At 36.6% G+C, this 25,510-nt stretch overlaps 1 protein-coding gene across 4 annotated transcripts in view; it reads right to left on the reverse strand.

Moving 5' to 3' along the window:
- Nucleotides 1–25,510, reverse strand: part of GABRA3 (gamma-aminobutyric acid type A receptor subunit alpha3) — a 402,002-nt gene that overhangs the window by 4,029 nt on the left and 372,463 nt on the right. For all 4 annotated transcript variants that reach the window (XM_032330182.1, XM_032330179.1, XM_032330180.1 and 1 more), the window contains one exon: nucleotides 14,376–14,587. In XM_032330182.1, coding sequence (XP_032186073.1) covers nucleotides 14,376–14,587 — 212 coding nt within the window. The remainder of the gene's footprint in view (nucleotides 1–14,375; nucleotides 14,588–25,510) is intronic.

Consider the following 25,510-nt stretch of genomic DNA (forward strand, 5'->3'; position numbering starts at 1 on the left):
TATATAGCAAGATCAAGTAGGATTCATTCCAGTGATGGAAAGACAGTTCAAGATCCACAAGTCAATGAATGTGATACACAACAATAACAAAAAAAGGATAAAAATCATGATCATCTCAATAGATGCAAACAAAGCAGTTGACAAAATCCAACATTCATTTATGATAAAAACTCTCAACAAAGTGAGACGGGAAGAAGCATACCTCAACATAATAAAAACCATATATGACAAGCCCACAGCTAACATACCCAAAGGTAAAAAGCTGAAAGCCTTTTCTCTAGGAACAGGAAAAAGACAAGGATGTCCATTCTCACCATTTTTTATTCAACATACTATTATAGGTCCTAGCCTCAACATAAAAGAAATAAAAGTCATTCCAATTAGAAAAAAAAATAAAACTGTCATTATTTGCAGGTGACATGATACCATGTATAGAAAACCCTGAAGACTCCACTAAAAAGCAATTGGAACTAATACATTTAGTAAGATTGCAGGATACAAAATTAACAGGCAGAAATCACTTGCATTTTTAAAAAAGATTTATTTATTTGAGAGAGAGAGAGAGAGCACAAGCAGGGCAGAGGGAGAGGGAGGAGCAGGCTCCATGCTGAGCAGGGAGCATGATGTGGGGCTGGATCCCAGGAGCCTGGGATCATGACCTGAGCCAAGGGCAGACACTTAAATGACTGAGCCAACGAGGTGTCCCATCACTTGCATTTCTGTACACTAGTAATGAGCATTAAAACAGAAAGACAAATTAAAAAAAAATTTGATTTTCCTCTTAGGGAATTTAAGAAGCAAAACAGATGAACATAGGGAAAAGGAAGGAAAAATAAAATAAGATGGAAACAGAGAGGGAGACAAACCATAAGAGACCCTTAACTATAGGAAGCAAACTGAGGGTTGCTGGAGGGAAGGAGGTGGGGGGACGTGGTAATTAATTGGATGGTTGGCACTTGATGTAATGAGCACTAGGTTTTGTATACAAGCAATCACTAAATTGTACCACTTAAACTAATATAGTATACGTTAATTAAATTGAATTAATTAAAAATTTTTTTAAATGTAAAAAAAAAAAAAGAGAAAACAATTTCATTTACAATTTCATTACAGTTTGAGGTTCCTCAAACATAAAAAATAAAATATCCAGGAATAAATTTAACCAAAGGTGATTTATGACATTGCTGAAAGAAACTGGACAACACAAGTGGAAAATTATACTGTCCTATGGTTTCGGAGAATTAACATTTTAAAAATATCTATACTACCCAAAGCAATCTATGGATTCAAAGCAATCTCTGTCAAAATACCAAAGGCATTTTTTCATGGAACTAGAACAAAAAATTATCCAATTTATATGAAAGCACTGAAAGACCCCAAATAGCTAAGTGATCTTGAGAAAGTGGAACAAAGGTGGAGGTATCATGTTTCCTGATTTCAAACCATACTACAAAGTTATAAGAATCAAAATGGTATGGTACTGGCATGAAAATAGACACATATATAAACAGAATAGGGCATCCAGAAATAAACCTATGCATATATAGCCAATTAAGCTGTGACCAAAGGATGTAAAAAGATCAAATGGGGGAAAGGCAGTCTCTTCAATAAATTGTGCTAGGAAAACTGAACAGCTACATGCAGAAAACCAAAACTGGACTACTCTCATATCATATACAAAAATAAACTCAAAATGCATTAAAAGCCTGAGTGGAAGACCTGAAAACATAAAACTTTCAGAAGAAAACACAGGCAGCAATCTATTTGTCACCAGTCTTAGCAATATTTTTAAGACAAATCTCCTCAGAAAAGAGCAATAAAAGCTAAAATAAACAAATGGAATTATATCAAACCTAAAAGCTTCTTCACAGGAAAGGAGACAATCAACAAAATGAAAAGACTACATACTAAATGGGAGTAGATATTTGCAAGTCATACATCCACTAAGGGGTTAACATCCAACATATATAAGGAAGTCACACAACTTAATATAAAAAAATTGATTAAAAAATTGGCAGAGAGGGTGCCTGGGTGGATCAGTTATTAAGCATCTGCCTTCAGCTCAGGTCATGATCATGAGGTCCTGGAATCAAGTCCCACATTAGGCTCCCTGCTCAGCGGGGAGTCTGCCTCTCCCTCTCACGCTCCCCCTGCTTCTGTTCCCTCTCTTACCGTCTCTGTCTGTCAAATAAATAAATAAAATCTTCAAAAAAAATTGGCAGAGGACTTAAAAACATACAGATGGTCAATAGACATATGAAAAGATGTTTAGCATCACTAATCATCAGGAAAATGTAAATCAAAACTATAATGAGGTATCTCCTCACATTGGTCAGAGTGTCTATTAGCAAAACAACCAAAAAAAAGTATTGGCGAGGATGTGGAGAAAAGGGAAACTGCATATACTGTTGGTAGGAATGTTAATAGATTCAGGTACTATGGAAAACAATATGGAGGTTCCTCAAAAAATTAGAAATACCATATGATTCAGTAATTACACTACTGGGTATTTACACAAAGAAAATGAAAACACTAACTTGAAGGGATACATAGACCCTATGGTTATTGCAGCATTATTTGTAATGGTTAAGTTATGGAAGCAACCTCAGTGTCCATCAATAGATGAATGGATAAAGGAGATATGGCATATATATATACAATGGAATATTACTCACCCATAATAATTAAATCTTGTCAATTGCCACAACATGGATGGACCTAGCGGGTATTATGCTGAGTAAAATAACTCAGAGATTTCACTTATACACAAATACCATATGATTTCACTTATATCTAGTATCTAAGAAAAAAAAACAGAAATAGGGTCTATATAGAGGTAACTTGGTTACTGAAGAGGGGAAGGATTGGGGAAACAGGTAAAATAGGTGAAAATGATTAAGAAGTACCAACTTCCAGTAAAATTAATCATGGAGATGTAATGTACAGCATAAGGAATACAGTCAATAATATAATAACTTTGGTAACAGTAACTATACTTATGGGGATCATGATATCATTCCGTGATATCATGAATGAAGACAAAATCAAGAGTTGGATGCTTAACTGACTGAGTCACCCAGGTGCTCCTAAAAGTGGTTCTAAGAATAATCTTTTTTTTTTTAATGTAGAGGCTTATTTATTTATTTTATTTTATTTTGTTTTTAATTTTCAAAAGTTTAATCAAAGTAACATACAGTTAAAAAAAGAAAAAAGAACTTAAAGGGGTGCCTGGGTGACTCAGTGGGTTAAGCCTCTGCCTTCTGCTTAGGTGATGATCTCAGGGTCCTGGGATCAAGTCCCACATCCTGTTCTCTGTTCAGCAGGGAGCCTGCTTCCCCCTCTCTCTGCCTACTTGTGATCTCTGTCAAATAAATAAATAAAATCTTTTAAAAAAGAACTTAAAGTCTTATAATGAAAAAAAAAAAAAACCCTTACCTCAGAAAACCGCAGAAAACCCTTACCTCAATGTACTCATCTTGTCCAGCAAGTCTTAATTATTTTTAATTCTCTTAGGTGATATTACTAAATTTCTAAATAATATGCTTATACTGCTATTAGTTTCACACATAACCGATCTTTTTGATAATGATTCACCTCATTAATGCAACCTTTCCTCCATCTTCCAATACAATTATAACAATGTTTTTAGTTTAATCAATAATCATCATTATAAATGACTATATAAATGCATCTAGCCTCCTGCCCCAGTCTAGACTAGTTTCTCTCCAAGTTTATTTGCTGCATAGCTTTCATTTTAGGACTTATGTTCACTTATTTCCCCTGTTGGTACTTTCTTTTCTGGATCCAGCATTCTTGTCTTTTATATTCTATTCTTTTGTTTTAATAGAACATATCTTCCAGTATCTTCCTAAGGTGGAGTGCATGGGAAATTCCTGAAATCTTAGCGGTCTGAAAATGGCTACTGTACCTCTTTGCTTAATTGATAATTTGGCTAGGCACAGGATTCTAGGTTGAAAAGCACTTGGCCCTCAGATTTATGAGATTTACTACTCTGCTGTTTTCCATCATCCAGTATACTTGAGAAGTCTGATGACATTCTGTAATCATTCTTTTGCAAAAACAAAACAAAACACAAACACTTATTTTAAGAATCTTTTTAGAATATCATTTCGTCTCTGCTTTTCTGAAATTTCATGATGATGTGGCTTTATGTGGGCCTATGAAGTCACTTTCAATCTGGAGGCTTATGTATTTCTGTTTATAAAAATGTCTTGTATTAGTTCCTTGTTAATTTCCTTCATTCCTTTTTCTCTGATCACTCAATCTGCAGCTTCTGTGTTGGCTTATTTCCTGGATTCATCGCTAAGTCTCTTACCTTTTCTTTTATATTCTCAGTTTTGTTTTGTTTTGTTTTTTCATTTTGCTTTTTCAATTTGGGAAATTTTACTCAGTTTATTTTCCCATCTCTCTATTAATTTTTTTCATTTTGCCATTTCTTTTTAATTTCAAGAACTCTTCCTTATTCTCCAATTTCCTTTATTTTTTTATGTTTATTTGAGTAAATTTATTCAAAATTCTCCCAAACTGTATATATTTTCGGCAACAGGATTTGTCAAAATCTGCAAGAGATTATTAAAATATATACTATTGTTTTGGTTTTATTGAGTTCTTGAATTTCTGAGAGTTTAGATCTTGTGTTTCCCAGCTTTATTGCTTGGTGCATAAAGTGGCCTAATTGTAGCTTCTTTGTGCATTGTATATTTCATCATGCTATAATGGATATGACCAATTTAAGGCTTATGTTTGTAAGTTACATTTTAACTGATATTAAGAGTGGAACTTTTTAATTTTTGTTTGGTTTTTATGTGCCTGATTTTGTAGCAAATGCCTATCTCTTTATTTTAATAGTCTTTGTTATTTCATTTTAGATATTAACTTTTGAATTTAAGGTACTCTGAGACTACTTCTCTGGCTCTTTTGTTGAGCCATTTTGATGAGATACAATAGAATGTAAAAGGGTCTTCTATTGTCCAAAGGCAATCTGACTTCCTTTTATATTAGTATCTTATTGTTTTATGGATCTATTTATAAATATAAAATATAGAACTTTCTTTAATTCCCTAAATTATCCCTGTTTCTTCCACGATGAGTTTTTACAAAATAATCTTTGCTTTTTCTCTTTCACATTGCAAACTTCACTTTGATACTCCTTGATATGCCAAAATTATTTGATAACATAAAAGATGTATGTATGCTAAATGTATCTGAGTTGAGCTTGTTGACTGGTTGAAGACTTAAGATCAATTGGAAGCAGGTAATTTTTTATGGGGTACTTCAAAATGTACATATGTAATGGTCTTTATTCTGGAGACATTCAGCTTCTTTAGAAACTTCTGCCATTCTTCTGGAAAGTATACATTTGGCTGCAGACATTTTACATATTGGGCAAGCTCTGAGATCTTGACTACTCTGTACACAGATTTTAACCAATATCCCTAGCTGCTTTATTCTCTGCTATGCCAAGCACCTCCAACCCTGAGTTTCTTTAGGGTTCTATCTTACTGTAGCTTAATAGATTAGTTCTTATTCTCTTTCCACATTCATTCTTCTAAAAAATGTACTAAAATCTCTCATTTGACTGAAATCCCTTCTCCAGTTTTCCTGGTGCTTATTTAAACCTATTTTATTTCTTTACTCTCATTTTAGTGAGATTGTCAGAGGAAGCAGTGATAAACACATGTAGTTGATCCTCAGAAGCCCACAGTTCATCTATTTTTCAGAATGTAATTATAAGGTAGTCATTTGTCTTCATTTGTAAGGGAGGGTGTTTTTTCCCATCTATTCCGTCTTTTCCTTTCATTTATAATCTCTCCTCTAACATTTTTTTCTAATCTCTAATCATAATACAACTCAGAAATAAATTTTTAAATCACTTATACTAGTTTTAAATCTATTCTAGCTTTATAAATCAAATAAGGTTTAATGTTTCTCTAAAGTAGGAAAAAACCAAACTGAGTTTAGTTATCAATTAGATAGCAATTTAATTGGTATAGATTAATTTGCTATAGATAAATTAGATACCAATATTTCTTATTTTCAAAGCACTTCATTTTTTCTGTGGGTCAGCAGTTCTCAGTGTTAGTTCCTTTACATTGTAAAAGTATAGAAAAAGTAGAGCACCCTCACATTAAAGATCCATTGTTCTGTGTTCTGTAGCTTTTGTTTTCTTTTTCCAAATCTCAAAATTGTATTCTTTTAGATAATTTAAATGGATTGACAATGGAGAGGGACTAAAGAAAAAGACTGATATCACCATTTTTGAAGAAGAGTTTAAATGATTCTTTTTGTCCTTTTTTTATTTTCAGCATTCCTTGGAATTGGAGAAATGGTCATCATTTTTGACATCCGAAGTCTCATATTAATCTATTCTAGTTCTCTCTCTGCCTTCAAACCATTCCTGTACCTCTTCTTAGCCATAAAAAAAGTCCACTACAGTTTTCAAAAGACATACATAACAGCCTTTCAGATATCTGAAATTAGATAGATTATTCCCTTCAGATATGTGTCCCTTCTCCATTATAGTAACCAAACTGGAACAGTATGCTTTAAACATGGCTAAACCAGTATAGAATAAAAAGGGCTTATTATCTCACTTGTTCTAGGTAATTCTTAACCCAGACTCAAATTAATTTGGCTTTTTGAAAGTTACACCAGATACAAGGCTTATATTAAATTTGTTTTTTCTCTATATCTCAGTGTCCTATTTATAATGGGAAATTATTATTAAGTTTCACTATGAAGAATTAATGTTTTTTTGTATCTATGTATAAGAATTTGTTTGATTCAGCTAATGTTAATCTCTTGTTTTCAGCCGGTTCTCTCAAACTTCAGAAATTCTTTTTGATTCGTAATTCAGAAAATAATCTTCTCCAACCAACATTCATTAATGTCAACTTACAAATTTGAATTATTGATGACAACATGTAAGAGGAAGGGATCAAAGATGAACCCCTATGAGCTATTCACAGGGACATCCATTCAGGTTGACACTGATTCATCAATCAATTCTATTTGACTTTAATTAGCCAACCAATGACATCAGCCCAATTGGACTATTTTTTTTCACCTGTTGTTTCTTCTTCATGAAGAATGAATAAAATAATAAAAAATAAAAGTAGTTAGATGTCTTGACAAAGTCTATGATATTCCCTGGTCTACAAGTCTAGTAAACTTTTAATGCAATTTTTTAAGGCTAGTTTGGCACAATTTCTTCTTAGTGGATTCATGCTAGATATCAGTAAATAGTGTTAATTGCTTGTAAAACATCTGTTTAATAATATATTCTAGAAAACTTTCATTTTAATATGTCGGAGTAAGGATATATTTTCTTCCTTTTCCTCTCTAGAACAAAGTAAAAACTATAAGAATAAGGAAAATGGAGAAAAATCAAACTCCAGTTTTGATGAAATGTGAAAGCATTTTTAACACTTATCCCAAAAAGTAAGGACTTCCAAAGGCATAAAAAATTGGCTCAGAGTATAGAAGACACTGAGGATGTCTCTTACTCTGGAATTCAGACCAGAATAGAATTTTAGGAACAGAGTCCTAAAAGATGCATGGCATAACCTGAGTGAGGAAACAAATGACCCCCATTCTGAAACAAAATCAGTCTTCATACTGGTAGTGAGAACAACTTGAAACGTTGTTTGACCACCATATAGTGGCAGAGGAGGTGGAGACTAGAATAATTAAATGATATAATACTACACACACATGCATACACATACAAACACACACTGACACCTCTGTACCATACATAGAAGACTTTCCCATGAGCAAGGAAAACTTCTTGATAGTTAGAACCAGAAACAAAACTACAAGAAGGAGTACTCCTAAGAATTTTATAGATAACAGATGATGCTCAAATTAATTAGTCTCAACTACTCAATACTGTCCTACTCATTCTCTCAGTCCCTCCCCAAAATGATACTGTCACACATTGCAGGGCTAGTAAAGAATTCCCCTAATGCAACTTCATGTAATAATTGAAAACCAAAAAAAAAAAAAAAAGGTACTAATGCAAAATATGTTGCAAAAAGGGGGGAAATTACCAATAAAGAATTGTGGAACAACATGAAAAAGCAAACATAAAACACATAAAAAATATGTCAACAGGATTATAAAATTAATATAAGGAAAAATAATACTACCACAAAAATGAAGGTGAATAGGCACTGGTAAAAATGGTCAGAGACAGAGAAGACAGGCTTGAGAAAAATGAGCAAAGTGAAACTGAAAATAACAGTCAAAAATTATTAGAGAAAAACAATAGATATGGAAGACAAAGAAAGCTCTATGATTATATATATATATATATATATATATATATAAAATTCTGTGCTTTTTGGAAGAGAACAGAACACAGATACATTTTAGGAATGCTTTCTTAGAGCTTTCCTAAAACAAAGACTATTGTGAATCTATAGGCTTCTTCTCAAACTATTCTAAAAGAAATAGAAATGGGAGGAAAATTTCCAAATTCATTCCATGAGGCCAATATTAGCCCAATTCCAAAACCAGACAAAGCCTTCATTATAAAAGAGAACTATAGGTCAATATTCCAGATGAACAGGAATGCAAAAATTCTCAATAAAATACTAGCAAATCAAATCCAACAGTACATTAAAAGTATCATTCACCACAATCAAGTGGGATTTATTCTGGTGCTATAGGGATGGGTTAATATTTGTAAACCAATCAAATGTGATACAACACATTAATAAAATAAAGGATAAGAACCATGTATTCCTTTCAATAGACGCCAAAAAGTATCTGACAAAGTACAACATCAATTCATGATAAAATCCCTGAACAAAGTGGAGATAGAGGGAACATACCTCAACATTAATAAAGGCCACATATGAAAAGTCCACAACAAACATCATCCTCAGTGGGGAAAAACTGAGAGCTTTTCCTCTATGGTCAGGGACAAGACAGGGATGTCCATTCTTGCCACTGTTATTTAACATAGTACTGGAAGTCCTAGCCTCAGCATTTAGACAGCAAAAAGAAATAAAGCCAAAGACTCCACCAAAAATATCACTAGAGCTGATAAAAGAATTCAGTAAAGATATAGGATGCAAAATCAATATATAAAATCTGTTGTACTTCTATACACCAATAGTGAAGCAGCAGAAAGAGAAATCAAGGAATCAGTCCCATTTACTATTATACCCCCAAACCATACTATACCTAGGAATAAACCTAATTGAAGAAGTAAAATAGGTGGGAAGTTGGGGTACCAGGTGGTGGGTATTATAGAGGGCACAGATTGCATGGAGCACTGGGTGTGGTGAAAAAATAATGAATACTGTTTTTCTGAAAATAAATAAATTAATTAAAAAAAAGAAGAGGTAAAATATCTGTACTCTGAGAAGTATAAAATGATGATGAAAAAAATTGAAGATGACACAAAGAAATGGAAAAATATTACATATTTATGGATTGGAAGAACAGAATTGTTAAAAGTTGTATACCATCCAAGGCCATCTATACATTTCATGACATCCCTATCAAAATACAAACAGTATTTTTCATAGCACTAGAACAAACCATCCTAAATTTTATATGGAACCACAAAAGACCCTGAATACCCAAAGCAATCTTGAAAAATAAAAACAAATCTAGAGGCATCACAATTCCAGATTTCAAGTTATATTACAAAGCCTTGGTGATTAATACAGTATGGTACTGGCAAAGGAAGAAAGAAAGAAAGAAAGAAAGAAAGAAAGAAAGAAAGAAAGAAAGAAAGAAAGAAAGAAAGAAAGAAAGAAAGGAAGGAAGGAAGGAAGGAAGGAAGGAAAAGAGAAGAGAAGAGAAAAGAAAAGAAAAAGAAAGAAAGAAAGAGAGAGAGAGAGAGAAACAAACAAACAAACATAGTTCAGTGGAACAAAAATGAATCCACAACTATATGGTCGGTTCATCTTTGACAAGGCAGGAAAGAATATCCAATGGAAAAAAAGATAATCTTCTCAACAAATGGTTTTAGGAAAATTGGACAACAACATGCAAAGGAATGAGACTGGATCACTTTCTTACACTATACCCAAAAATAAATTCAAAATGGATGAAAGACCTAAATGTGAGACAAGAAATCATCAAACTGCTAGAGAACACAGGACGCAACCTTTTTGATCTAGGCCATAGGAACTTCTTACAAATATTTCTCCTGAGGCAAAGGAAACAAATCAAAAATAGAACTTCCCTATGACCCTGCAATTGCACTCCTGGGTATTTACCCCAAAGATACAGATGTTGTGAAAAGAAGGGCCATCTGTACCCCAATGTTTATAGCAGCAATGGCCACGGTCGCCAAACTGTGGAAAGAACCAAGATGCCCTTCAACGGACGAATGGATAAGGAAGATGTGGACCATATACACTATGGAGTATTATGCCTCCATCAGAAAGGATGAATACCCAACTTTTGTAGCAACATGGACGGGACTGGAAGAGATTATGCTGAGTGAAATAAGTCAAGCAGAGAGAGTCAATTATCATATGGTTTCACTTATTTGTGGAGCATAACAAATAGCATGGAGGACATGGGGAGTTAGAGAGGAGAAGGGAGTTGGGGGAAATTGGAAGGGGAGGTGAACCATGAGAGACTATGGACTCTGAAAAACAATCTGAGGGTTTTGAAGGGGTGGGGGTGGGAGGTTGGGGTACCATGTGGTGGATATTATAGAGGGCACGGATGGCATGGAGCACTGGGTGTGGTGCAAAAATAATGGATACTGTTATGCTGAAAATAAACAAAAAATAAATTTTAAAAAAAGGAAACAAAAGCAAAAATGAACTATTAGGACTTCATCAAAATAAATAGCTTCTGTACAGCAAAGGAAACAACACAACTAAAAGGCACCCTACAGAATGGGAGAAGATATTTGCAAATGACATATCTGATAATGGGCTAGTATCCAAAATCTATAAAGAACTTATCGAACCCAATACAAAAACAAATAATCCAGTTAAGAAGTGGGCAGAGGACATGAATAGACACTTTTCCAAAGAAGACATCCAGATGGCTAACAGACACATGAAAAGATGTTCAACATCACTCATTATCAGGGAAATACAATCAAAACCACAATGAGATATCACCTCACACCTGTCAGAATAGCTTAAATTAATAAAGCAGGAAACAACAGGATGTTGGGGAGAATGGAGAAAAGGGAACCCTCTCACACTATTCATGGGAATACAAATTGGTGCATCCATTGTGGAAAACAGCATGGAGATACTTCAGAAAGTTAAAAATAGAACTACCTTATGATCCAGCAACTTCACTACTAGGTATTTATGCAAAGGACACAAAAATACTGATTGTAAGGGATACATGCACCCCCAATGTTTATAGCAGCAATGTCCACAATAGTCAAATTATGTAAAGAGCCCAAATGTTCACCAACTTATGAATGGATAAAGAAGTTGTGGTATATATACACAATGGAATATCTCTGAGCAATAATAAAATAACAAAATCTTGACATTTGCAATGATGTGGATGTAGCTAGAGAATATTATGCTAAGCAAAATAAGTCAATAGAGAAAGACAATGATCATATTGTTTCCCTGGTGCAGAATTTAAGAAACCAACCAGAGGATCATGGGGGAAGGGAGGGAAAAATAAAATGAGGTGAAATCAGAGAGGGAGACAAACCATAAGAGACTCTGAACTAAGGAAATAAACTGAGAATTGCAGGAAGGGAGGGGGAATGGGGTAACTGGGTGATGGGCATTAAGGAGGGCATGTGATATAATGAGCACTATTATATGAACAGATGAATAACTGAACTCTATATTAGAAACTAATGATACACTAAATGTTAAATAATTAAATTTAAAAATGTTTAAAAAAAGAAGCGATATACAATGGAATATTACTGAGCCATAAAAAGAACAAAATCTTGACATTTACAATGATGTGGTTGGAGTTGGAGTGTAGTATGCTACGTGAAATAGTCAGAGAAAGGCAAATACCATGATTTAACTCATATGTGGAATGTAAGAAACAAAACAAATGAACACAAGGTGGGGAAGAGAGGCAAACCATAAAACAGATACTCAGCTATAGAGAACAAACTGATGGTTACCGGAAGGAAGGTGGGTGAGGTGTGGGTTAGATGGGTGATAGTATTAAGAAGGGTACTTGTGATGAACACTGGGTGTTGTATGTAAGTGATTAAATGATAAATCCCTAAATTGTACACCCAAAACTAATATTACACTGTAGTCAACAAACTGGAATTTAAATAAATACTTGGGAAAAAACCCTGCATGGTGTCCTAGGAAAAAATTCATACAGATAGATCAAGATATATCCTTGAAAAGAAACTAGAATTTATAAATAAAAGATACATTTGTATGGGCTTCTAGGCCATAAAATCAAGTCCTCCATTGTGTAAGAGACTCTCAGGCTGGTTTTAAATTTCTTCATAACAGGGGCTCTTGGGTGGCTCAGTTGGTTAAGAATCTGGCTTGGGCTCTGGTCATGATCTCAGGGTTTGGGTAATGAACCATGCATCAGGCTCTATGTTCAGTGGTGAGCTTGCTTCTCCCTCTCCCCCTGCCCCTACCCCATCCTCTCTCTCTCTCTCTCTCTCTCTCTCAAATAAATAAAGAGAATCTTTTTAAAAACAATTTCTCATAGCAAAAATAAAAAAATTCTTCATAGCAACAGTGATAGACGTGAGTATAGCAATCAATGTCTATATGGACATCAGAGAGAGAATAGGACCCATGAATTATACAACAGCACAACTACAATTCAAGTATAAATAATTGACAGATAATTCTATACATGCAATATCGTAGGAAATATTGTTCCCATGAGCCTTAAAAAATATTCTAGATGATAGCCTTGAGGTAACTAAGCAATGAAAGGAAAAATGGGCCATCTTTTCAAAATAGTCCTTTTATCCATTTAAATGTAGAAATACACATAATTGACTATAGGTATTGTGGCTGGCTCCATAAAAACATATAAATCCTGTAAGCCTTGACAACACAATAATAGTTTGACAATGCAGAAATAGCATAATAAACAAAAGTTAGGAAATTACAAGGACAGAGGTGAGAGGTAAGGTAAGTATACTAATTTCCCTGTTTTGTAGTGTGTGAGGGGTCAATATACCTTGTTCATAGATGACAAATCAAGTATTAGATGGATTAATATATTTTAAGGATACAAAGGTAACAACTGTGCTAAGTATAATAATAATATCAACCCAAAATTTCCTATGATAGATATAATTAGTAGAAATATGTTTATTTCTTCATAATTTATACCAAGGACTTAATAAATTCTATCTAAGTAGTGAAAATCTAGTCTAAAATTTTGCCAACTCACCAGTCTGTATTCTATGAAATATATCTTTTCCTCCAGTTTGAAAATCTTCATTATCTTTTCTCTTCTCCATGATTCTTCATAGTACTGGAATGGTTCTGGGACCACATCTGCCAGTTCTTTTTAGCATCTTTGGATAGTCTTCATCTAGATCTAGAGATCTGAACTCTTTTAAAGCAGCCAAGGACAATAATCTTGATTTCACAGTATTTATGTTTTATTCCTACCATCTCTAGTTGGCTTATTGTTTTTTTTTTCCTCCTTCCCATCTCTCAACCAATCCAACTAACATCTATTCAGCTTTTACTATGAATCAGGTGCTGTGCAAGAATACTAGTTAAGAAGATGATGTAGACAAGCCCCTGCCCTCAAAATGTTCAGTCTAATGAGGAGGCAGATAAACAACTCTAATACAAATACAAGATTATAATAATAGGAGCACACTTCTCCTACCACAGGAAAAGCTAAAACTATCCAGATGATTCTTGGAAAGGTTCTATGGAGAAAATATCATTTAATCTGTGTTTTGAAGAATAAGCTGGGAAAAAAAAAGAATGAGTAGATCTTCACAAGGCAGGAAAAAAAAAAAGAATAGTTTAGGTAGAGCATAAAAAGTTAAGCAGAGACCCAGAAGGAACAATGATCACTTTAGTTTGAATGTAGTGGGAATATACTGAAAAGTGAAGTGCAGAATTGGCCCTAGAGACTGTGCACTTTTCTGGATGGCTTTATAAGTACAATGTGTTCTCCATGATTCTAGCAGTATCATACTTAGGGTCAGTTCCTCATCACAAGACATCAACCCTCCATGATAAAACCCTCTTTCTTTTGCCCCCAGCAAACACTCCACATTGCCAAGAAGCACTCCAGTTGAGAATTGGATTGATGACCCCAGTGAATAGCACACAGCCTTGGCCAGTTCCCACAGGCTGCAGGCTGCCCACTCCTGGTTCCAATACAGTTCTCTCAGGGAGTGCTTCCCAGCCCCCACCCTTGCTGTAGCTCACCTTCATCTCCAGGGCCTCTGGCACCTTCTTGCCTTCCCAAGCCCAACTCCGCTTGGTGAAGTAGTTAACAGTGGCAAATTCAATCAGCGCAGAAAATACAAAGGCATAACAGACGGCTATGAACCAATCCATGGCCGTCGCGTATGCCACTTTAGGTAAGGAGTTTCTGGCACTGATACTCAAAGTGGTCATGGTGAGAACAGTGGTGACACCTGGGGAGAGAGAAGATGAGAACAAGTTGCCATTAGAAGACATTTAGAACATATATGATGAGATCAGCAACTTTGACTTATGAAGAAGAGCTATACTGCACTCAAAATGGTCCCTTTAAAGTAAACACAGAGAATATAAACATGGGATGGTTCTACCTAGTAATTACCCCATCCCAGTTATCTCAGGAATAAGAATCTCTAGTAAGGCACTTCTAAAAGTTCTTCTCTAGTGGTGCCTGGATGTCTCAGTCATTAAACATCTGCCTTCGGCTCAGGTCATGATTCCAGGGTCCTGAGATTGAGCCCTGCATTGGGCTTCCTGCCCAGTGGGAAGCCTGCTTCTCCCTCTCCCACTTGCCCTGCTTGTGTTCCCTTTCTCACTTTCTCTGTCTGGCAAATAAATAAATAAATAAATTTCTTAAAAAATGAAAATTCTCCTCTAGCCTCTACTTAAATGTTTCCATTAAAGAGCAGGTAATCGACTTCATGGTAAGAACAATTTTTAATTAGAAAAACCTTACTTTCTGAGCTGCAACCTGCCTTCCTCTAACTCCCAGCCCACTAACTGATCTCAGAGTTCTTTCTCTGAAACACAGGAAAGAGAAGCCTGCTCCCTCCTTTCCAGAACAGGACTTAAGAGAGTTGGAGAATGTGGGGATGACTCCTGATGAGTCTGTTAATCTCCAGAATGGACATGGCCACTTCTTCTCTTGTTTCTCATCCTTCCCCACTCTGGTAGTTCTCTTCTGAACAGCCCAAAACCTGAGCCAAAGACTCAGGATTTTCACTTCTCTTACTGTAGACAATACTCTCCTAACACTGCAACAAGCCATTGTAGAATATGGTACTTTAACCATATCACAGTCCAGGTCCTATTGAGCTTTGTGGACAACCAAAGCTATTTCAATATCTGTTTCTTTGAATTTTTGTCAAACCAGAGCTTGCTTTTAGATCAACTGATTCTTTTTATTGGTGATGTTATTAACCTAAATTTAAGACTTCCATTTATTCACTTTTAAATTCTATTAAAACTATTTTTTCTACTCTGTTTGTATTGTAGATATACATATGAGCTATAGTGTTGTGGTTAATGATATAAGCTTTGAAATTAGATTGAAAATAGACTGAAATTCTGGCAATTACACTTACTAGCAATATACCTAGAACAAGGAGATTTACCCCCACTAAGCCTGTTTTATTATGTGTAAAATGTGTGATTATACCAGACTCAGAAATTTGTTGGGGGATCCAATCAGATGATGTTTATAAAGCCCATAGCACCATATATGACAGAGAGTAAACACTCAAGAAATAGTAGCTTCCATAATTAACATTTCTTTTATTTTTACTATTAATGAGAATAGTGTCATAATTAGATAATTAATTATAGTGGTATAATTATAAACATTTTAAGTAACATTATAATAATAATTTTATCATTGTTAGCAAAAGTATTCTAGCCTCAAATAGCTACACTAGAAATTAAAAGTCCTGGACTCTGCCACTTACTTGCTTCGTATCTTGGGTAATTTGTTTCATTTTTCTATGCCTCCATTCTCCCCATCTATGAATATTTTCTATAGTCTCTATACCCTAGAATTTTGACAAGGCAGTTGTTGTACCCAAAGACATCCAGACTTCAGGAAGAGGGAGTAGTCAGACCCTCTTTCTGAGTGTTGGAATGCTCAAGAGGATGGAGAATGTGAGTCCGGATCAAGTAGGGGCATGGAAAGTAATCCTGATGTGGTGAGATACGTAGAAAAGCAAGCAGAATGGCCAAGTTAAGCTGGCAGAGTAGTAGGGGGACCATGAAATTGCCTTGTCCTTCAAATACAACTAGAACAACATTTAACTATTTTATTTTATTTTTTTTAAGATTTTATTTATTTATTTGACAGACAGAGATTACAAGTAGGCAGAGAGGCAGGCAGAGAGAGGAGGAAGCAGGCTCTCTGCTGAGCAGAGAGCCCGATGTGGGGCTCGATCCCCGGACCCTGGGATCATGACCTGAGCTGAAGGCAGAGGCTTTAACCCACTGAGCCACCCAGGCGCCCCATATTTAACTATTTTAAATGATGAGGAAGATGAGCTGAGGACTAAGGAAACAATCTACACAGTTGGAGGAAGAGAGGTGGCACACATGAGACTTATCTCTTTTTTTTTTTAATTTTTTTATTTTTTATAAACATATGTTTTTATCCCCAGGGGTACAGGTCTGTGAATCACCAGGTTTACATACTTCACAGCACTCACCAAAGCACATACCCTCCCCAGTGTCCATAATCCCACCCCCTTCTCCCAAACCCCCTCCCCCCAGCAACCCTCAGTTTGTTTTGTGAGATTAAGAGTCACTTATGGTTTGTCTCCCTCCCAATCCTTTTTTTTAAGATTTTATTTCTATATTTGACAGACAGAGATCACAAGTAGGCAGACAGGCAGGCAGAGAGAGAGAGGAAGCAGGCTCCCCACTGAGCAGAGTCCAATGTGGGACTCAATCCCAGGACCCCAAGATCATGACCCAAGCTGAAGGCAGAGGCTTAACCCACTGAGCCACCCAGGTACCCCAAGGGACTTATCTTGACAAATCAAAGCACAGCTACATAAAGGTCCAAACACTCTCCACTACAAGCAAGTGGGAACTCTGTAGAGGAAGGACCAGTGGGAAAGAGCAGGCAAAACACAACAGCAGAGTGTACACACCATACACCAGAAACACTTCCTAAAGGTTTTGTTGTTGTTGTTACAGTTTTTGCTAGTTTCTTTTTTTCTATCCTCCTTTCTCTTCTGCATATATGCAGCAATGGCCACAGTTGCCAAACCATGGAAAGAACCAAAATGCCCTTCAACAGATGAATAGATAAGGAAGATGTGGTCCATATACACTATGGAGTATTATGCCTCCATCAGAAAGGATGAATACCCAACTTTTGGATCAACATGGATGGGACTGGAAGAGATTATGCTGAATGAAATAAGTCATGCAGAAAGAGTCAATTATCATACGGTTTCACTTATTTGTGGAGCGTAAGGAATAACACAGAGGACATGGGGAGATGGAGAGAAGGGAGTTGGGGGAAATTGGAGGGGGAGACAAACAATGAGAGACTGTGAACTCTGAGAAACAATCTGAGGGTTTTGGAGGGGAGGGGGGTGGGAGGTTGGGTGAGCCTGGTGGTGGGTATTATGGAGGGCATGTATTGTATGGATCACTGGGTGTGGTGTATAAACAATGAATTCTGGAATACTGAAAAGAAATTTTAAAAAATAAATCAAAATTTAAAAAAAAATGTGGTCTGAGAATATGCAGAAGAACTCACTTGAAGAAGATTCGGTACATCTTATTAATAGAATTTCAAATGCACTTTCAAGCAATCCCAGCATGTTAACATATGTGGTTGGATACCTTGACCATTACTTTAAAACCCCATGAATGACAAGTAGAGATCATTGGTGTGAATCAGGCATGGGGATGGAATTGTGTAAAACAATAATCAGTCCTGTATTGGTTCGCTATATTTTATTCCCTATCCTAATATGCCATTGAAAACCTTCCAGGGTAGACAATGTAGAAATATTGCCAAGGCAAAAAGTTAAAGTGTCCTTCACTGAGAAGATGCTGACACAGGACACAACATCAATGTACCTTGAGCACATTATGATAAAGGAAAAAAAAAAAAAAACAGTAAAAGAAGACAACTATTGCATGAGGTCATTTACATGAATTTTCTAGAGTACCCAATCTCCTAGAGACAGGAGGTAGAATAGTGCTTTCTAGGAGTTGGGTGGTATGGGAAATGGGGATTATTCTGTGGGTACAGAGTCTCACCATAGCAAGATGAAAATGTTCTGGACATTGGTTGCACCACAATGCCAGTATACTTAATACTGCTGGACTGTATATTTAAGATGATGAAAATGGTTAATTTTATGTTATTTGTATTTACTGTCAGTAAACAGTTTAAAGCCTGAAAAACCCTGCAAGCAAGAATAATGGAATTTTTATTTAAAAATCTTGATTAGATTAATCAATAAGAATATACATCTCCATTATTTTCTGAGTCTTAAAAGCAATGGTTTCCATGTCAGACTGTTTTTGGTATGTCTAACATGTAAGCCCTGATAGGGAAGAGATCTAGAAGCAGCTCTCTAGGTGGGATGGTACTGGAAGAGATTATGCTGAGTGAAATAAGTCAATTATCTTGAGAGAGTCAATTATCATATGGTTTCCTCATCATTAGAACGAGAGACCAGATCATTCTGATCTTAATTCAAACACTGACTGCCTTGGATACCAGAAGTGTGTAGACAAACCCAGGAAGCCAAGGAAAAGAAATGTCTGTTTTTTAAGACTTTCTTTTTAACAGAGAGTTGAAAATCTGAGTGATGTTCCTGTTTTGTTTTCCAGGACACAATAACATGAAAGTACATGGTGTGCTCTGTTTTAACCTTGCACATGACCTGTGGCACCACGGACTACAGAGAATGGTCAGAAACTGACTGCAGATTAAAATGAACCACAACTTTCCTTTCCTTTTTGTCTTTTGATCTATAAACAACAAGACAATTATTGAAAACTCAATCACATTTTCACTTCAATAAAATATATGCAAATGGAAAGTTTATGTTATCTGATCAAAATGGCTGCTTTAAAAGGTTAATAAGACAGGAAACAACAAGTGTTGGGGAGGATGTGGAGAAAGGGGAACCCTCTTACACTGTTGGTGGGAAGGCAATTTGGTGCAGCCACTTTGGAAAACAGTGTGGCAATTCCTCAAAAAAAAAAAAAAAATAGAGCTACCCTATGACCCTGCTATTACACTACTGGGTATTTACCCTAAAGATACAGATGTAGTGAAAAGAAAGGCCATATGTACCCTAATGTTCATAGCAGCAATGTCCACAATTGCCGAACTATGGAAAGAACCAAGATGCCATTCAACAGAGGAATGGATAAAGAAGATATGGTCTATATATACTATGGAGTATTGTGCCTCCATCAGAAAGGATGGATACCCAATTTTTGTAACAACATGGACAGGACTGGAGGAGATTATGCTGAGTGAAATAGAAAGAGTCAATTATCATGGTTTCACTTACTTCTGGAGCATAAAGAATAACACAGAGGACATTGGGTAAAGGAGAGGAGAAGTGAGTTGGGGGAAATTGTTGGGGGAGATGAACCATAGAGTCTGTGGACTCTGAGAAACAAACTGAGGGTTTTGGAGGGGAATGAGGTGGGGAGTTGGGAGGACCTAGTAGTGGGTATTAAGGGGAACACGTATTGCATGGAGCACTGGGTGTGGTACATAAACAATGAATCTTGGAACACTGAAAAAGTAAAATAAAATTTAGAAGTATAATAATTTCAGCAAACCGAGGGGGGAATAAGTGAATGTCCACTCTCACCACTGTTATTCAACATAGTAATGGATGTCCTAGCCTCAGCAATCAGACCACAAAAAGAAATTAAAACCTTACAAATTGGCAAAGAAGAAGTGAAATTTTCACTCTTCACAGACAACATGATACTCTATGTAGAAAACCCAAGACTGCACCAAAAAATTGCTAATAATGATACAGGACTTCATCAAAGTAGCAGGATATAAAATCAATACACAGAAGTCAGTTGCATTTCTATACACTAACAATGAGACAGAAGAAAGAGAAATTAAGGAATAGATCCTATTTACAATTGCACTAAAAATGGCAAAATACCTAGGAATAAACCTAACCAAGGAGGTAAAGGATTTGTACTCTGAAAACTATAGAACACTTACAAGAGAAATTGAGAAAGACACAAAGAAATGGAAAAGCATTCTAAACTCATGGGTTGGAACAACAAATATTGTTAAAATATCTATGCTACTCAAAGCAATCTACACATTCAAACCAATCCCTATCAAAATACCATCAGCATTTTTCACAGAGTTGGAATAATCCTAAAATTTGTATAGAAACAGAAAAGACCCTGAAAAGAACTTATCAAACTCAACATCCAAAAAACAAAAAAAATCTGGTCAAGAAATGGGCAGAAGACATGAACAGACATTTTCCAAAGAAGGCATACAAACAACCAACAGACACATGAAAAAATGCTCAACATCACTCAGCATCAGGGAAACACAAATCAAAACCACAATGAGATACTACCTCACACTAGTCAGAATGGCTAAATTTAACAACTTGAAACAACAAATGTTGGTGAGGTTGCAGAGACAGGGGGACCCTCTTACACTGTTGGTGGGAGTGCAACTGGTACAGCCATTCTGTAAAACAGTGTGGAGGTTCCTCAAAAAGTTAAAAATAGAGCTACCCAATGATCCAGCATTTGCATTGCTACGTGTTTATCCAAAGGAAACAAACATAGTGATTCAAAGGAGCACATACACCCTAAGGATTATAACAATGTCCACAATAGCCAAACTATGGAAAGAACCCAGATGTTCCAATGTTTATAGCAGCAATGGCCACAGTCGCCAAACTATGGAAAGAACCAACATGCCCTTCAACAGACAAATGGATAAGGAAGATGTGGTCCATATACACTATGGAGTATTATGCCTCCATCAGAAAAAGGATGAATACCCAGCTTTTGTAGCAACATGGACAGGACTGGAAGAGATTATGCTGAGTGAAATAAGTCAAGCAGAGAGAGTCAATTATCATATGGTTTCACTTATTTGTGGAGGATAACAAATAGCATGGAGGACATGGGGAGTTAGAGAGAAGGGAGTTGGGGTAAATTGGAAGGGGAGGTGAACCATGAGAGACTATGGGCTCTGAAAAACAATCTGAGGGTTTTGAAGGGGTGGGGGTGGGAGGTTGGGGTACCAGGCGGTGGGTATTATAGAGGGCACGGATTGCATGGAGCACTGGGTGTGGTGCAAAAATAATGAATACTGTTATGCTGAAAATAAATTAAAAAAAAAGAACCCAGATGTCCATCAACAGATGAATGGATAAGAAAGAAGTATTACACACACACACACACACACACACACACACACACACACACTGGAATATTACTCAGCCCAAAGAATGAAATAATGCCATTTGTAATGGCATGGGTGGAACTAGAGTGTATACTGCTAAAATAGGTATGTCAGTCAGAGAAAGAAAAATACCATATGATTCACTCATATGTAGAATTTAAGAAACAGATGAATGTAGGGAAAGGGAAGTGAAAATAAGAGGCAAACAGAGAGGGAGACAAACCATAAAAGACTCTTTTTTTTAAAGATTTTATTTGTTTATTTGACAGACAGAGATTACAAGTAGGCAGAGAGGCAAGCAGAGAGAGAGGAGGAAGCAGGCTCCCTTCTGAGCAGAGAGCCCAATGTGGGGCTCGATCCCAGGACCCTGGGATCATGACCTGAACCAAAGGCAGAGGCTTTAACCCACTGAGCCACCCAGGTGCCCCCATAAGAGACTCTTAACTATAGGAAATTAACTGAGGGCTGCTAGAGGGGTGGTGGGTAGGAAGATGGGGTAATTGAGGGATGGGCATTAAAGAGGGTACTTGAAGTAATGAACACTGGGTGTTGTATGCAACTGATGAATCCATGAAATCTACCTCTGAAACTAATAATACAGTATATGTTAATTAAATTCAATTTAAATAAAAATTTAAAAAAGAAAAGCAAGAAGAAAAGGCCTCTTAACTCTACCCATAGAGTCAGCTGTGTATGCTATAGCCTCTTGGGTTTCTTTAGTATCTTGGTCCCTCATGTACCATACTTATATATTTGCTATTTAAATGAATATTCAAACTGAAAAAGTCCATACAATTTCAAGAGAAAGACCCTAAAGAAGCGCCTTTGTAAAAACTATGTAGTCATCAAGGCTGATTAGCAAATCAAATTTTAAGCCCTGTCAGGAATCAGCTACTTAGCTAATACGTATTAACAAACTATCTGAATTTTTATCCTGGTAAGCTCTGAGACTGAACCCAAGGCTCAGTAATCTTCTCACCACACTGGGCAAGCAGTGATTCATGGGAGAAACAAGCTACCTCATTTATGGTTATTAGAAAATGCAATTGGCTACCTTGGCACAGCCATAGCAGTGTGCCAACGGATGAATGGAGAGAACTCTACTGCAACATAAGTGTTTCTGTATCATAACTCAGTAGAATTTTCTAGAATCCTAGTTTCTAGAGCTTAATTAGAATAGTCATCTTGTGAAGAGCTCCTGGCTAGTTATCTGGTAGAACACTCAATCAAGCATTTATACTTCATGGATGGACAATGAGTTTTGGCATTTTAAGAGATGAAGTCCTACCACCCAGTGCTTTTTTTTTCAAGACTCTTCTAGAAAGTATTTTGTGACTGCCCCAAACTCACTTTCTTTGAGTACTTCTAAAATTCTAGGACACTTCTTTGACAACACATGTCTGTCTGTACTACCAAAGCAAGAGCTGGTTGAGAATAGGGATCATTAGTAATCTGTTTCTATCCCCTCAACCCTGAATATAATACCTGGCACAGAGTAATCCCCTAGTACCTGTGTGAGGAGTGAAACTGCTCTGAACAGCCTGCAACCCATGTAATACTGCAATACATGTGTTCCCATCAGAGTGAAGAATGCACTTTTCTTAGAATAGCTATATAATCATTGTATTAGTTCTTATTCTTTTCTTTTCTCCAACATTAACAACTGTCTATTCTGTGCCATTCAGAGTAAGGTCCTAGGGATACAAAAATCAAATCATTTCAGACTACAGCCTTCAAAACAAGCATTCATTTTCCTCAGGAGACAATTAGAATTAATCATACTTCATGTACCCACTGAACTTAGACAGTACCACAAAGGGGAAGCTTTTTGTTAATTCACTGTCAGTCAGGCTTAATCATGTTCCAGAAAGTACGTTAGTGAATATGACCCAGTCACTCATTTTTTTTTTACAATCGCTTTCTCCCTAACTCTTCTAACTCTCCAACTCTGCTTTTCTATGGCCAGCAGATTCATATTCTCAACCTCTTCTTCAAATGCACAGCCTCTTTTGATCTTAAAACCTGACTGTCAGGGCGCCTGGGTGGCTCAAGGGTTAAAGCCTCTGCCTTCGGCTCAGGTCTTGATCCCAGGGTCCTGGGATCTAGCCCTGCAAAAGGCTCTCTGCTCAGCGGGGAGCCTGCTTCCTCCTCACCCTCTGTCAGCCTCTCTGCCTACTTGTGATCTCTGTCTGTCAAATAAATAAAATCTTAAAAAAAAACAAAAACCTGACTCTCACACTGAGTGTACTAGTTTATGTTCTCAAAATGTGGTTATCATTCAAAATCAAGAACTCAGGAGATCAAGGTACATATTTTCTTTGATCTCTAGTATTCCTTAGACCATTACACTATCATAGTCTTTTTTTTTCAATTTTTATTTTTATTTTTTATTTTTTAATTTTTATTTATTCTCAGCATAACAGTATTCATTATTTTGCACCACACCCAGTGCTCCATGCAATCTGTGCCCTCTCTAATACCCACCACCTGGTTCCCCCAACCTCCCACCCCCTGCCCCTTCAAAACCCTCAGATTGTTTTTCAGAAAAAGATTTTATTTATTTGACATAGAGAGAGAGAGATATCAAGCAGGCAGAGAGGCAGGCGGCGGGCAGGGGGTGGAAGCAGGTCCCTGCTGAGCAGGGAGTCCGATGTTGGGCTAGATCCCAGGACCCTGAGACCATGACAGGTGCCGAAGGCAGAGGATTAACCCACTGAGCCACCCAGGTGCCCCTACACTATCATAGTCTGATGCTAATCTGTGCTTCTGTGAGATTTCTACCATCTGGTAATACCTCTCTTCACTCTTTCTCATAGGTATTGTCTATAGAATACTTCCATCAACCCAAATGCTCCTTTGGGATGATTCCAGCCCCTCCTTGGCCCCAGGTAACTACTCCTCTGCTTTCTTTCTGTGTGGTTAGATCTTTTCCCCCCTAAAGTTTCATACATATCATACAGTGTATACTCATTAGTCTTTGGCTTTCCTCACCCAGCATTTATTCAGGTTCATTCATGTTGCTGCATCTATCTTTTTTTTTTAAGATTTTATTTATTTATTTGACAGAGAGAGAGAGAGGGAGCTCACAAGTAGGCAGAGAGGGAGGCAGAGAGAGAGAGGGAAGCAGGCTCCCTGCTGAGCAGAGAGCCCGATGCGGGACTTGATCCCAGGACCCTGAGATCATGACCTGAGCTGAAGGCAGCGGCTTAGCCCACTGAGCCACCCAGGCGCCCTGCTGCATCTATCTTTAGTTCATTCCTCTTAACTTCAGAGTAGCATTCCACTGCATTGACATAACATAATTTGTTTATCCATTCACTTATTAATGGACATCTGGACTATTTCCAGGGTTCAACTATTATGAATAAAGCTGCTGGGAAGATTTATGTGTAAGTCTTTTTGTGAGCACATGTTTTCATTTTTCTTAGTAAACACCTAGGGATGGAACTTCATGATTATATTATAAGCATGCGTTTAACTACAGGAGACTACCGGGTTTCTAAAGGGTTTATACCATTTAACATTCCCATTAGATGTATGAGTTTCAGTCAGCATGAACCTTTGACTTATGAAAATTAAATATTAATTGGTACCTTTACACATTTCCCTGACAATAAAAGTCATTAGAACATTTTATTTCCATTTCAACTTATATACACTACATTATGGTCTAGCCTTTCACTCTAGATGTATTGTATGCCCAATAAGCCAGTGTTAATATTTTATAGATTCCATAGTCATTTAGCCTTCCCCATATATTAATTATTTTCACTTTTAAAATGCATTTTAGGGGCACCTGGGTGGCTCAGTGGGTTAAAGCCTCTGCCTTTGGCTCAGGTCATGATCCCAGGATCCTGGGATCGAGTCCCGCATCTGGCTCTCTGCTTGCCGGGAGCCTGCCTCCCCCCGCCCCACCTGCCTCTCTGCCTAC

The sequence above is a fragment of the Mustela erminea genome, chromosome X (genome assembly GCF_009829155.1).
Source record: "Mustela erminea isolate mMusErm1 chromosome X, mMusErm1.Pri, whole genome shotgun sequence".
NCBI lineage: Eukaryota > Metazoa > Chordata > Mammalia > Carnivora > Mustelidae > Mustela > Mustela erminea.